At 34.4% G+C, this 14,830-nt stretch overlaps 1 protein-coding gene across 3 annotated transcripts in view; it reads right to left on the bottom strand.

Annotated features, from left to right (window-relative positions):
• Positions 1–14,830, bottom strand: part of Diaph2 (diaphanous related formin 2) — a 765,516-nt gene that overhangs the window by 420,143 nt on the left and 330,543 nt on the right. For all 3 annotated transcript variants that reach the window (XM_052735290.1, XM_052735298.1, XM_052735306.1), the window contains 2 exons: positions 12,537–12,638; positions 8,855–8,949 (listed from right to left, as the gene is read on the bottom strand). In XM_052735290.1, the coding sequence (XP_052591250.1) occupies positions 8,855–8,949; positions 12,537–12,638 (197 nt within the window). The remainder of the gene's footprint in view (positions 1–8,854; positions 8,950–12,536; positions 12,639–14,830) is intronic.

The raw sequence follows: 14,830 nt of genomic DNA, 5'->3' as shown, positions 1-14,830 counted from the left end.
CTCAGCTACAATATGGTTATGTCAAATATATATTATACAATGCTAAAGTATGATGCAGCATGTTTATAATATGTTTGGAATAAAGTCTAATTTAAGAACTAAATATATTTAATAGATGTAATGGTTAGGTAAGTTCTACTTTGCACTTATGATAGAGAATTACAGAAACTTAGAAAAAGCCTGTGATATGTGAAGACAGTCCTGAGGTTTAGAAAATTTCTGTCTGTCATCCTTAGAATCTAACAAAGAGTGCTTTTAGAAATGTAATCAGTTGCAAAGCATTATGATTTATTAAATACATGGCTAACCAATCATCTTTATATTTCAATCCATTTTACATACTTAAAAAATGAGTCAGAAGTTAGTGGGAAAAGTGGCGCTATTTTCTATCACTTTTGATTTTTCCCATGGAGAACGTTTCTGACTGTGTTATCTGCTCCCTTCATTTCTTAAGTTAAAGGATTACTAATTTTTGGTTAGAGGTAGTCCCGTACCCTCAGGTTGATGTAGCGCTCATAGTGTAATTTTGCTTTTCATTTCTTAGTTGTAGGATCCTGGAAGTTTATGTGAAAAGAGACAGATTCTTTCAAAGCTATACAATTGAAAGGGAACTTCTGCTCTGTTCTGTTCATCCCCTCAGTCCAATAAGATCCATAGACTAATAGTATGAAATAATTGAAAAATTATGAAGATTTTCTGTAGCTAGAAGTGTGCAAGACAGGAAAAACAGTGAGCTACGAGGCCATAGTTTGCACAACTACAAACAAAATACTGTTTTGATTCAAATAATAAGTAGGTTCAATTTTTCCCATTTAAAAATATTTTTTTCTAATTGATATAAGAAAATACTAATTATTTATAGCTACCTTTTCTTTCCTTGCAAATAAAAACACAATCAGTGATAGTAACAAATGAAATACTGGTTATTCTTAAAAAAAAAAATCAACATAGAAAAAAATGACAATGAGCAGACACAATATTTATTTGGATTAGATTCAATTTCACAATAGACTAAGATTAGTATCCAATGCTCAAAAACAAAACTGCTTTCAACACAGACAAGAGAATACATTTTTAAAATTCCATTTGATAAAAAGTTAGAAGCAAAAGATGAAAAAACAATAGCAGCTCATGGATAAAAAATATTTGCAGACTGCAAAAACATCACAAAATACTTATTCTTCTATGATGAGAAATAAGAAAGAAATGTTGTCAAAAAAAGAAATATATATTGGCAAGACTGTTCTTGTCATTGATAATATTTCAATTTCCCTACAGAATTATGAAAATAAACTTGGAGTTGTTAATAAGAAAAAAAAGTCATAAAATTCTACAACAGTAATGCTTCATAGCCTTAATTGATACACCTGCAGTCTTCTAAAGCCATCAACTCTTGTAAAGTGCAGAAACACATGCAGACTCACAAGCCTGCATACAATACAGATGGTCGATAGCCATGTAAATAGATCAATGATTACAAAGATGGATTGAAGAGACAAAAACGAGCTCGACTATTACACATGCATGAACTTCCTGACTATAAGGATAATTATACACTAGAACTGGTTAATTGAGGGAAGCTGAAGAATCTTTTTCCTTGCAGAATCAATAGATACCCATTTATCTTTGATGACTTAGGTGTAGCACTGCCTAGAATCCAGGGGATGGATTGAATGACCTTTGCTTCTATCTAATCATTTTGTCAGTATTCAAGAAAGAGTTATATAGATCATGTAATCTGTTTTGAGATGTAAAAATCACATTTGAGAAAACATAATCATGTTGGGAAGCTGTAGGGTTTATGTCTTGCATGCACTGCAGTATTAGATATTCAACTGTGTTTCAGAATCATAATGCAGTCTGAAATACAGGGAAGTTATAAGTAGGGGGCAATCAGAAATATTCTTGTGTATGAATTTCCAGTTATAAAGGAAGTAATATAGAGCTGCGTCCCCCACAGCTGTTAAAAGTGACAAGGAGAAATTTTGAAAGTTTTAATTATAATTATATCACAAAAGGTTAAAGAGATATGTTTAGTTAAAAAGAGTTTAGTTTATATGAAGCTCAAATAAGACTAAATGTATATATGTATATATGGCAAAAATTACATGGTACTCTATTAATATGAACTAGTTTATGTTTCTATGCATCAGTTTAAAATAAATGCAAAAGGTATTTCTCCCCCTGATCTCAGTCACTTTATTACTCCTTAAAACTCTATGGTATCTGTATTGTAATCTATCCTGGCTTGATGTGCATATTTCTTTTATTCTAATTTCACTATCACCACCTATTGCCTCACAATATGTGGTCTACAGAAATGAATTCCTTGATCTTCTATTGGTCACCACTTTTCTTTCACTAGAAGCCTCAAGAATTTCAACAGTTTTCATACTTTAAGAATCAGTGTTTTGCAAATGACCCATTGATCTTGTTTTCTGTACTGGCCTCAATACTATCCCTGAACTATACTTTAGTGCAATATTACCTGTACTTCTTTTCTACTATGTTTTGGATTTTTATCCTACCTAGTTATTTCTTTTTTAGATCCTGAAGTGGAACAACCATTTTTTTTAATTTTATAATTAATTTAATTTTACATATCAGCCACAGATTCCCCTGTAGGTAGAGTTTTCCTGCCTGGCCCACAGTCAGGACAAATCTCTATCACCTGCCAGTCCCACAGCCCCTCAGACCCGACCAAGTAAACACAGAGACTTATATTGGTTTCAAACTGTATGACCGTGGCAGGCTTCTTGTTAACTGTTCTTACAGCTTAAATTAATCCATTTCCATAAATCTATACCTTGCCACATGGCTCGTGGCTTACCAGAATCTTCACATGCTGTTTCTCATCGTGGCGGCTGGCAGTGTCTCTCTGACTCAGCCTTCCACTTCCCAGCTTTATTCTCCTCATTGTCCCGCCTACACTTCCTGCCTAGCCAATGGCCAATCAGTGTTTTATTTATTGACTAATTAGTAACACATTTGCCATACAGAACATCCCACATCATTCCCCTGTCCTCTCTCCTCCTACCAAAACCCGCGCTCCCCCAAAACCACCCCCCATTCCCACCTCCTCCAAGGCAAGGACTCCCCTGGGGATTCAGCTCAGCCTGGTAGATTCAGCTGAGGCAGGTCCAGTCCCCTCCTTCCTTCACCTAGGCTGAGCAAAGTGCCCCAGCATAGGCCCTAGGATCCAAAAAGCCAGCTCATGCACTAAGGACAGATCCCGGTCCTACTGCCTGGGAGCCTCCTAAATAGTTCAAGCTAGTCAACTGTCTGACTTATCCAGAGGACCTGATCCAGTTCCATGGGGGCTCCTCACCTATTGGTTCATAGTTCATGTGTTTTCACTAGTTTGGCTATTTGTCCCTGTGCTTTTTCCAATCATGGTCTCAATATTTCTTGCTCATATAATCCCTCCTCTCTCTCTCTCGCCAATTGGACTCCTGGAGCTCCAGCTGGGGCCTGGCCGTGGATCTCTGCATCCGCTTCCGTCAGTCACTGGATGACTATCACAACAGTTAGGGTGTTCAGCCACCAGATCACCAGAGTAGGCCAGTAGTCTATTGTGGAGGTATCTTTGTGGATTTCTGGGGACCTCTCTAGTGCTTTGCTTCTTCCTATTCCCATGGGGTCTTCATTTATCATGGTTTCTCTTTCCTTGTCCTCCCTCTCTGTTCTTGATCCAGCTTGGATCTCCCGCTCCCCAAAGCTCTCTTTCCCTTGACTCTTGCTCTTCATTACCCCCCTTCACGTCCAGTTTGTTCATATAGATCTCATGCATTTCTCTGTCGTTGGGCGATAAGTGTTTCTTTCTTAGGGTCCTTTTTACTAGGTAGCCTCCCTGGAGTTGTGAGTAGCAGTCTAGTCATCCTTTGCTTTACATCTAGTATCCACCTATGAGTGAGTACATAGCACGTTTGTCTTTCTGAGTCTGGGTTACCTCACTCAAGATGATTTTTTCTAGATGGATCCATTTGCCTGCAAACCTCATAATGTCATTGTTTTTCTCTGCTGAGTAGTACTCCATTGTGTTTATGTACCACATTTTATTTATCCATTCTTCAGTGAAGGGCATCTAGGTTGTTTCCAGGTTCTGGCTACTACAAACAATGCTGATATGAATATAGCTGAGCATGTGCCCTTGTGGTATGATTGAGCATTCCTTGGGTATATGCCCAACAGTGGTATAGTTGGGTCTTGGGGGAGACTGATTCCCAATTTTCTAAGAAAGTGCCATATTGATTTCCAAAGTGGCTGTACAAGCTTGCATTCCCACCAACAGTGGAGGAGAGTTCCCCTTGCTCCACATCCTCTCCAGCATGAGCTGTCTCCAGTGGTTTTGATCTTAGTCATTCTGACGGGTGTAAGGTGGTATCTCAGCGTTGTTTTGATTTGCACTTCCCTGATGATTAGGGATGTTGAGCAATTCCTTAAATGTCTTTCAGCCATTTGAGCTTCCTCTGTTGAGAATTCTCTGTTTAGTCCTATAGCCCATTTCTTAATTGGACTGTTGGGTATTTTGATGTCTAATTTCTTGAGTTCTTTATATATTCTGGATATCAGCCCTCTGTCAGATGTGGGGTTGGTAAAGATCTTTTCCCATTCTGTAGGCTGTCACTTTGTCTTGTTGACTGTGTCCTTTGCTCTACAAAAGCTTCTCAGTTTAAAAAGGTAACATTGATTGTTTCTCTCAGTGTCTGTGCTACTGGTGTTATTTTTAGGAAGTGATCTCCGATGCAATGTGTTCAAGACTACTTCCTACTTTCTCTTCTATCAGGTTCAGAGTAACTTAATTTATGTTGAGGTCTTTGATCCACTTGGACTTAAGTTTTGTGCATGGTGACATATATGGATCTATTTGCACTCTTTTACATGTTGACATCCAGTCATGCCAGCACCATTTTTTGAAGATGCTTTCTTTTTTCCATTGGTAGAACCATTTTTTTAACAAAACTTTTACTTTTCAATGAATATATATTTTAAAACTAAGTTATCTACCTGCTACCCAAGTGAAGTCTGTATAGTTCAGGGCTTTATTTATTTTGTATTTTTAAAAAAGTACTTTGTATTTCCCTGTTAAGTCTATTAACAGTAAACCACTTAATATATACTATAGCTGCACTAATTTTCCTAAACATAAAACTGAATGCTGCCTAAATTCAATAGTTTGACATTCAACTTGTCTACCAGCAGTCAAAAAGTTTAATGTACACAGGATCCATGAATAAGTCAAAATGTGAGGTAAGGAACAGTGAGGCCTGTAGCATATAAATGACATTAAACTTCTTGCACTTGGGCAACTAAAACTCCACATAAAACATATCTGAGAAATACAGAGATATAAATAGAAAAAGGAGGGGTAGAGACAGACGACCAGTCATTAGACCGGGATCTCTGTTTCTATAATAGTACCCCAACCAATTCACTAATCATCGTCCATATGCTTGCTCATCACTATCCTTTGTTAATAAAAAAATATATGAATAATAAAAGATATTATCTTGCATATTCCTCAAGTATTTGCCCACTATTCACTCTCAATAAACCCTTACTGAATCCTATTAACACTTCAAAGTCTAGTTCAACATGAATTTGTTCCAGGAAACTACCTTAACCAAGCACCCCTGGGAGCACAGCTATCAGTTTCTGGCCTTGTTGGTTGTCCCATGGACTTCTTTTATTTGGAGATCAGTTTTCAAAATAAAATCAAATACATATCATTATAAATGAAACCAAATATGTTGAAATAGTTGTCAACATATTTACCAAAGCAAGTTGTGTATAATAATAGATGTGTTTCTTGATTATTGCATTAAAAAGGAAGATCTAGTGGCATACCTAATAAGTACTTTAATTCTGAAGTAGTAATGAGTTTAAATAATGTTTGTTTGATATCTGCCACGACTGTAATATGAAAAGAAAACATTTATTACTTCTATTACCATCAGTTATAAGTACTGTTATTACTATTTTCATTTGTTGTCTACATTTTTAATTAAATGAAATGCAAAATATAAATTAGAACTACATTAAAAGAAAGTTGAACTATTTTACACTTCCATGTTTAAAACCTGCCAAATCCTTTCCAATTGCACTAAACTAACAACTCTGAAAATTTTTGCACCTTCAATGTAAATCCTACTTATTTGACATATGCCTGGCAAATATAAACATAATTTCACTATCAATATATTTTTCAAGCATTTAAGAATTATTCACAACCACTATTGATCTCAAATAAAGCATGCTTTATTTTTTCTCTAAAAATTTAAAAATTTTTAACACTAGTTTCATTTGACAGTTCTGTACCTTTGTTTAATATATACACATTATTTTAATGACACATGGCCTATTAAACTCTAGTCTTGTATGTGTGTTTTCTTTTTTTCTTCTCTCAAATGATCAAGTTAAATTACACTAAACTAGATTTTCAATGCTGGAATAGTGATGCTACGAATCATGTAAACCTATCACAAATTACTCATAAATACACCCAACAATCTTAAAATATGGTATATGCTTCAGTGTCTCTATATGTTATAGCAAGCATTGTAAAACATTTTAGTTTCTACCACACAGTGAATTCAATGTCTAGTTTAAGTCTTGATATATGGAAATATATGAGACTTATGGAAATATGGGGGATTGGATCTTGTTAATAACTTTAACATTTTAACTTTATCATGTTGACTAAATAAAAGTAGTTTTTTTGGTTTGTCTGGGTTTTTTTAGTAGGCCATTTATCCTGTCAAATAAGTACAGTCCTTTAGCTGTCTAGCAAGAAAGAGTTTATTGACCCATTCTAGGAGATGTAAAACCAGTGTTAATTCAAGTTCCTACAAAATGATGTATCCGTAATTGTTTTTTGTTGTTTTGTTGCTATGAGGAAAAAAAACATGTTCATGAGCAACAAACTGTGATTATGCATGGATGGAGTTTAGCACTGTAATCAAATAGAACTTACAACAAAGTTAATCTGATGATACATATTTAATGCTGTGCATTATCGATGTGTTACATGGTAATTAGACATAAATGGTAAACACCTCATATGAATGGCAAATTGATGTTACTTTTGCATCATTGAAGCAAACATATCTAGTTTGGGAGTGAGAAAGAGGTCTTAGTGATGCAAGTCTCTTCTGCATGAGGAAAGCAATCATTTGGGGGAACAGTAAGAGTATAATAATTTCACCAGAGGAGCACAGTTCCTTATAAGAATATCTTCAAACACATGACACATCCAGGTAAAACTAATATTAACCATAAAATTCCAGGTATCTTATATTCATGTCTTATTCAATCATACATTTTAAATACGTGTTATTTGTTGTTATGTAAAAATAAAGAGAATCAATTTGAATTAACCCTGGTAATAGGCAATGAAACAAGTTTCTCTAGTGCACAATGAACAAGTTGGCTTTTCAACAGTCTTATCAAATAGAAAACACAGAAGATTGAGGCTGGGGAGATGGGTCAGTGGTTGAGAGAGTGTGCTTTTCTCAGAAAGGATTTGAGTTCGACTCTCAGAACAAACTTAGTGTAGTTTATAACTGTTTGTAACCCCAACTCCTGGGGGAGTCTGATGCCTCTGGCCTTCAGAGGCACCTGCACTGACCTGAACTGTCCTAAGACTGTTTGCATAATAATTGAAATATACAAGGCACAAAACTAAATATGACTTAGTTATTCTTCTTTTCTTTGATTATGACATTTTGTTTTAAAATATGACAAAGCAAGGTAGGTAAACTTGTGACACATCAGTAATAAAAGCTTTTTAATCTTTCCTATGTAATGAAATTGTAGTAAGATAGGGTCATAGTTTGGAGAGTCAATAAATGTAGCACTACTTTTGTTAATTACATTATAACTTTTCTTCTACATGAAAAAAATATTCTAAATATGAAGCATCAAGTTGTTGATTTCCCTTGCCAGTATAGTTTTTATAAATCTTTTTATTTTTAAAGTCAGGATTTAAGTACATTAGAGAATAAAAGATAGAAAAAAATCTCATTTATGCATACCCCCTATATGAAACTATGTTTCAAAGTATACATATAGAAAATACGAATTGTCAGTAATTTTATAGTATGTACAATGCATCTTTGCCTTTCTTTAAATTGCTTGAGTCTGGTCTACATGCTGAATTATGTCTCCTCCTACATGCTGAAGTTACAGGAATGAGCAACTATGGGTTTACACAGTGCTAGGAATGGAGCTCCGGGCAGCATGTAGGGCATATAAGCACACTGTGAACTGAGCTGCATTTGCAGCCCCTTTAGACATTATTTTGAAGCATAGTTTTGATACTTCAAGATTGAATAGCCAAAAATTCAGATTCTCTTTTGTTAAAGGGAGTACACTCTCACTAATACTTACATCATGAGATGTTTTAAGCTTCAATGAGATAATAAATACCCAGCTCTTGAAACAGTATCCAGCACAGGTTAAGTACCCAACAAGAGAAGAGTCTACCACATTTACCTATGAATCCTGAGACAGATCCACAGAAATGTAATCTTTAGATCACTTTTTCATCCATAATATGGTAATAAAAAACTATTTCATGGACTAATTATTATGATGAAATATATGCAATTTTGTGATGTGCAGAGAATGACATATCTACAAACACATGTGTAAAATTAAAAGCACAGTAGCTAAGGCATGGCAGAAAGAACTAGAACCTGGATCATAAAGGCTGAGTCATCTGAGTAATAAACAGATATAGATACTACAGGTTCTATTATCCAAAGAAAGAAATTACTTTTTCATAAAAGCATTGAGAAGAGATGCATCTAAAATTTCTATGAAATGATTTTAAAACGAAAGATATTCAATATACCTGAATTAGGGCCTCGCTGAGCAACTCTTCATTAACCTCCAAAATAATGTTCTTTATTTCCTCATATGGTAAGCGATAAGATCCCAGGAAGATAGCTAAAATAAAATTGGATTTTATTAGAAACAGAAAAGTATCAAAATCCAAATATATATATATATATATATATATATATATAACTAATTTACTAATTTTCAGAATTATAGGTTGTTTATAATCGATGGACTATTCTGTTCATATAGGCAAAATAACCTGCAGAATTTGCAGCTCAAGTATACATATGTACAAAATAAAATTCCTACTTAGATCTCTCGTGACACTATGCTCAGGCATTTTATATTAAGCTGATAAAAAACGACCCACCAAACTTAAAATTAAAAAAAAAAAAAGATTGATTTAAATAGCTCTTTTGAGTCAATCTAGATTTTAATGTCAAAGTTTAAGATATATCCAACATAGAATTTCTAAGGAATGACAATATGGCAAACATCACTCCATTTTTCTCAAACTTAGTCTAATATTATTCATTAGGCAGTTAAAAAAGGAATTATTTAGTGACATTTACATTGTGCTATTTTGAGTAGAACCATGAAATTGCATGCCATCTCACTCTGGCTCCTACATCTCATCCAACAGTACATCTGAGAAATGCATGCTACTTGCTCCCTAATCATCTCATGGCTGTTAAGGCTAAAAAACAACAGGCTTCTCCAAAAAATTTCTAGTGCCACCTGCTTGTTCTCCAATGGAAATTTCAGACATAGAGCTTCAGAGAAGTGATTAGTCCACAAGAGTTTTGACTAATCCATTGATTACTTCAAGATGAATGCACTATTGATACTTTGAATACATGGCTAAATATACTATTAGAAGATGAAGCGGCAATCAAAGAATTCATTCACTTCAGTGGGGATATGATCTGAATGCCCCGAACTCTTCCTCTCTGGATCTCTGCTTTTTGACCACTATGAGTTGAGCAGCTTTGACCCACCATAGTATTTTGTTGTTTTGCTTTGAGGCCAAAAGAGATAAAAGGGAGTAGCCATGGACGAAACCTATAAAACAATGAGCTAAAATAAACATTTTCTCATTTTATTTGACCTACTCTAGCATTTTTTGACAATGACTAAAAGTTGACAAAAACAGTAGCATTTAGAGTTATCAGATTGGCTTTGAAACAATCTGTATGATTCTTTTTTTGTTGTCGTTCTAGACAGGGTTTCTCTGTGTAGTTTTGGTGCCTGTCCTGGATCTCGCTCTGTAGACCAGGCTGGCCTTGAACTCACAGAGATCTGGCTGGCTCTGCTTCCCGAATGCTGGGATTAAAGGCATGTATGATTCTTAACTATGAGCCCAAAGCATGGGAGTACTTAAGAAGCCCACTTGAATACACCAAGGAGAAGTTGTCAGGTGCTTTTTTTAAACATATCATTTCATATCATTCTAAGTATAGTGATACAGGTACAATGAGATATTCTGAGGGAAAAGAGAACATACCATATTCAGGGACTTTTCTTTCTGGAATATTGTTATAATCACATGATTTATTATAATTGTTAAGGTCTAACTCTGACTAATTTATAAAACAAACTTTAGTACAGGCATATACATACATACATTCATATATTCATAGATAGATAGATAGATATACATACATACATACATACATACATACATACATACATACATACATACATAGACAGAGAGACAGACTAGATAGGTAGGTAGGTAGATAGATGATAGATAGATAGATAGATAGATAGATAGATAGATAGATAGATAGATAGATAGATAGATAGACAGAGAGACAGACAGACTAGGTAGGTAGGTAGGTAGGTAGGTAGGTAGGTAGGTAGGTAGATAGACATACAGACAGACAGATAGCCAGGAGTTAAGTACTACATGTGCTTTCAGTCATCCACTGAGAGTTTTGGAATGGATCCCACACAAATATGGTAGGATACTACTGAACTTTGCCAAAAAAGAGCTTAAGTACCTGACTCACCAATGTACTCTGCATTCCTGCTGACACTCAGGCAGTGAACTACTAGTTTCTTCATATACTGAATCATTTCCCTGTCAACCTTTACATCATTGGATATATTTTATGTCATGTTGGAAAATTTCAACTCATTTTACCTAGAATATCTTATGATTACACAGACAGTACTTTTAAACTTCCATTCCAGTCTCCATTTAAATCCACTTTTAAAATGATTATAGGTATGCTCATAGAGGTAGAACCTGAACTCACATATCAATGAACTTTTATGGAAAGCTCTGCATGACTGCACTGGTAGCAAAATAAAAATTAATATTTGCTATCTAGGCAAATGGTTACCTAGACATAGGGACTGAATGAGGACTCAAAAACTGAAATAAATCTCATGGATATATATTAACCAGAAAATAAGATCACACTGCATACTGGAAAAAATTACTAAACAACTTTGTGAAAAAAATACTATCATTGCAGCAATGTAAAAATTCTTAATAGCTATTAGTTGCCTGATGCCAGAATGATTAGTTGTTTACTTTGAATCTCATTCTCAAATAACTCCCACAGTATTCTTTGTGCAATTAGAAATGCAGGATGTGTTAAAAATTTCTCACACAGTGTGCTTTAGTAACCTCAGCATCTAAACACCCTTCTGTAGTGATAAAAGAAAATATTCTAAATCCAATGCAGAAGAAAGTATGTCAAAGTAAAACTTAGAGACTTGCTTAAATGGACATGAATTTAACTATTCAGCTACATTACTAATACCACATTTAATGTTTCAGTGCTTAAAGGCCTCAAGGATCAGCAACCTGTTGTAAATTGCAGTGGCTAACAACTTAACCAGATCACATTAGAATTATTTTAAAGGAATAGCAATAAAATTACTTGTCTACAGTGACTAGAGAATATTTCTAAAAAATATGAATCCTAGAACTAGTGAGAAAAATAATCATCGATACTTAACAATATTTTTCAATACCAACTTAATTAGGTTTCATAATGTTCACTATGAAAGTTTTATTAGCAATACTTTCCAAAGCTCTAAAAATCGTAAGTTTCTGTAGGTTAAAAAATGTTCAATTTTTATTTTTTTCATTTTGGTTAAGTGGCAAAAGGCAACCTGGATTATTTTTATATAGGATCAATCAATCTTTCTTTCTTTCTTTCTTTCTTTCTTTCTTTCTTTCTTTCTTTCTTTCTTTCTTTCTTTCTTTCTTTCTTTCTTTCTTTCTTTCTTTTTCTTTCTTCTTTTCCTTCCTTCCTTCCTTCCTTCCTTCTGCCCATCCCTCCTTCCTTCCTTTCTCTCTTCCTTCTCTCCCTACCTTCCTTCCTTTCATTCCTTACTTTCATTTTATTCTTCTCTCATATATTACATCCTGACCACAGTTTCCCTTCTCTCATCTCCTGCCAGTCCTGCCCAAGCAACTCCCTTCTCCCCTAGATCCACTTCTCCTTCCTTTCTCTTCAGAAAGGGGCAGGCCTCCCAGGGATATCTACCAAACATGCCATATCAAGTTGCAATAAGACTAGGCACCTCGCTTTGTATGAAGGCTAGATGAGGCAACCCAGTAGGAGGTTTATATTGGATCTTTTTTCTAGCAGTGAATCTGGTCAAAGAAGTTGTATGGTTGTTTACACTGAATAAGCCATCACCACCACACCTATGCAAAACATATTACATACACAGATTCTGGGCTGTTTTGGGATCCAAAATTCTTAATTCCTTCACTTTCTTCTTTGGAGGTCCACTCTTATTTTCTTCTACAGCATCTGTATTCCTTTGACCTGAAAGAAAAATGTTGATTCATGAACAATAATGGTTCCAATTCAAATACACGAAATAACACTAGTAAGGCATGTTAACTACATTAATAAAGGTGATTCTGAAATCAATAAATGTGTTTATTTCATTAGCTCAGGGAAGAGGATAAACATAAAAATATAGACCTGTTTAGAGGTTTCCCTACAAATTAAATATCAGCACTTAAGCAGAAAAGATAAGCCAAATAGAACTAAAAATCAATTGCTGCTTCTTCCCTAATGTGTAACATAAATTACTCCTTTACAGGTAACTGCAGCAGCACTGGAATTAAATATATAGTAAAATCTCACTAATTTGGACTAATTGATGAAAGAGGAAGACATGCCTTCTCTCCTAAAACATTCTAATATTTAGACATTTATTTAATTCAGTGAATTGCTTTAAAGCACCTAAGGTAACTTAAGCTGCTAAACAGGTTGCAACAGAAAATTTCCCCACTGAGATTGCTTTGAAGAACAGGTTTGAAGCATTTGTAAGTTGTACAACAGTACCACCATTTGTACACACATAATTACATATCCTCAAAGATGTGAGTTTTGTCTTAGTTACCATTTGAAAACATTTTCTTGCAGCAATATTATTTATTATTTTTTCCAATGGTTGGAAGGATTCAAACAAGGAGTGCAGCATCAAGGAGAAGCATTCGTACCTATTCACCCTTCTAAGGCACTAGTGTCAAAGCCTGTGGCTGTCTGCTAAGAAAATGAAGCATGAAGTGAAGTCCCCAACTTCCATCTGCATAGAAATGCTCCAGCAGTTGTGCTCAAGTACTGTTGGTTTACCTCTTCCATGATAAATACAAGGCTATAGGCAATGGGACCACTAAATCATGTTAGACAAACAAAGCTAACTTATTTTTTCAATCAAGTGGCTATCTTGTGCTCAAACTCATGCTGCTAACTTTCATCACTAAATTATACAGCTGTGATCATCAAGCTGTTATTTTCTTCTGCAAACATAAACTTTATTTTGAGATGATTTTTATTATTTTAATTCATTTAATGTTGGCTGAAGATCTGACACATAAGGTATTTCCTTTAATAGTGAAAAAGCAATACTCAATCAGTATATTTTTTCTAAGAAAAGATATCAGTATCTTTGAAACTTGAGCAATATTTTAAAGGATGCAAAAATACGTTGTAAAACGATAGATTCCCTTTGCATTAATGGTATAACATATACAGATTCTGTTACCTCAGCAAACAAGTAACACACAAAATAAATTAACTACAGAACATATATTAAACATTTTAAGATTTAGTAGAATGATCAATGTAAGGATAGACACAATATAATGAGAGTAGAAAATAATTCCCTTGAAAATTATGATTCTGTGACAGGTGTCAAGTTCTTTGCAATGTTGCCAAAACACAATCACTGGGAAAGAAAAATGACTTTTAGTATGTTTCTTTAAAAACCATCATAAACGTTCCTCAAAGGATCTTTCTGCAAATACACTGTCTTTCTTATGCAATAGCCAACATTTCAATTTATTCTAATTTAAGCTCTCAGCTTAAGACAACTGCATAAAGAAAGAAATGACAGTTCAATAGCTATTTCTGATGTCAATAAAGAGAATTTAAATTATATCAAAATTACCTCTGCAATCACATTCAGAAAATTTTAAAAAATCAAAGAAGTAGTCAAGAAAATCTTCCTAACTTCAACAGGCCTTAAACTCTGCTACAGAAAACTAATTAAACAGGAACATAAAGACTAAACTGCTGTAAGATGGATGTATGATTATTATTTTATTTATAAACTAATGGGATGCTGGCTAACACAGGTGTACATAATGCTCATTAGTGTCACTTCACATGCTAGCTCAGTGGTTCTCAACCTGTGTGAGTAATGACTCGCTTGGGGGTCGCATATCAGATATGCTGCATATCAGATATTTACATTACAATTCATAATAGTGGCAAAATTACAGTTATGAAATAGCAAATAAATAATTTTATGGTTCTGGGTCACCACAACATGAGGAACTGTATTAAAGGGTCACAGAGTTAGGAAGGTTCAGAACCACTGCTTTGGCTATCATTTTTCATTAAAATCTAATCTGATTTGATTTTCAAATGAACAAAATTTTTGAAATTAAAATTAGATAGCCTCAATATCTATAGCTCAAGTTTCCTTTGGAATTGTATTCAAT

This window comes from Peromyscus californicus, unplaced genomic scaffold (genome assembly GCF_007827085.1).
Source record: "Peromyscus californicus insignis strain IS unplaced genomic scaffold, ASM782708v3 Scaffold_10__1_contigs__length_136768540, whole genome shotgun sequence".
Classification (NCBI taxonomy): Eukaryota; Metazoa; Chordata; class Mammalia; order Rodentia; family Cricetidae; genus Peromyscus; species Peromyscus californicus.
Note: the sequence above shows the minus strand (reverse complement) of the source record. Positions and strands in the feature narration are given on the sequence as shown.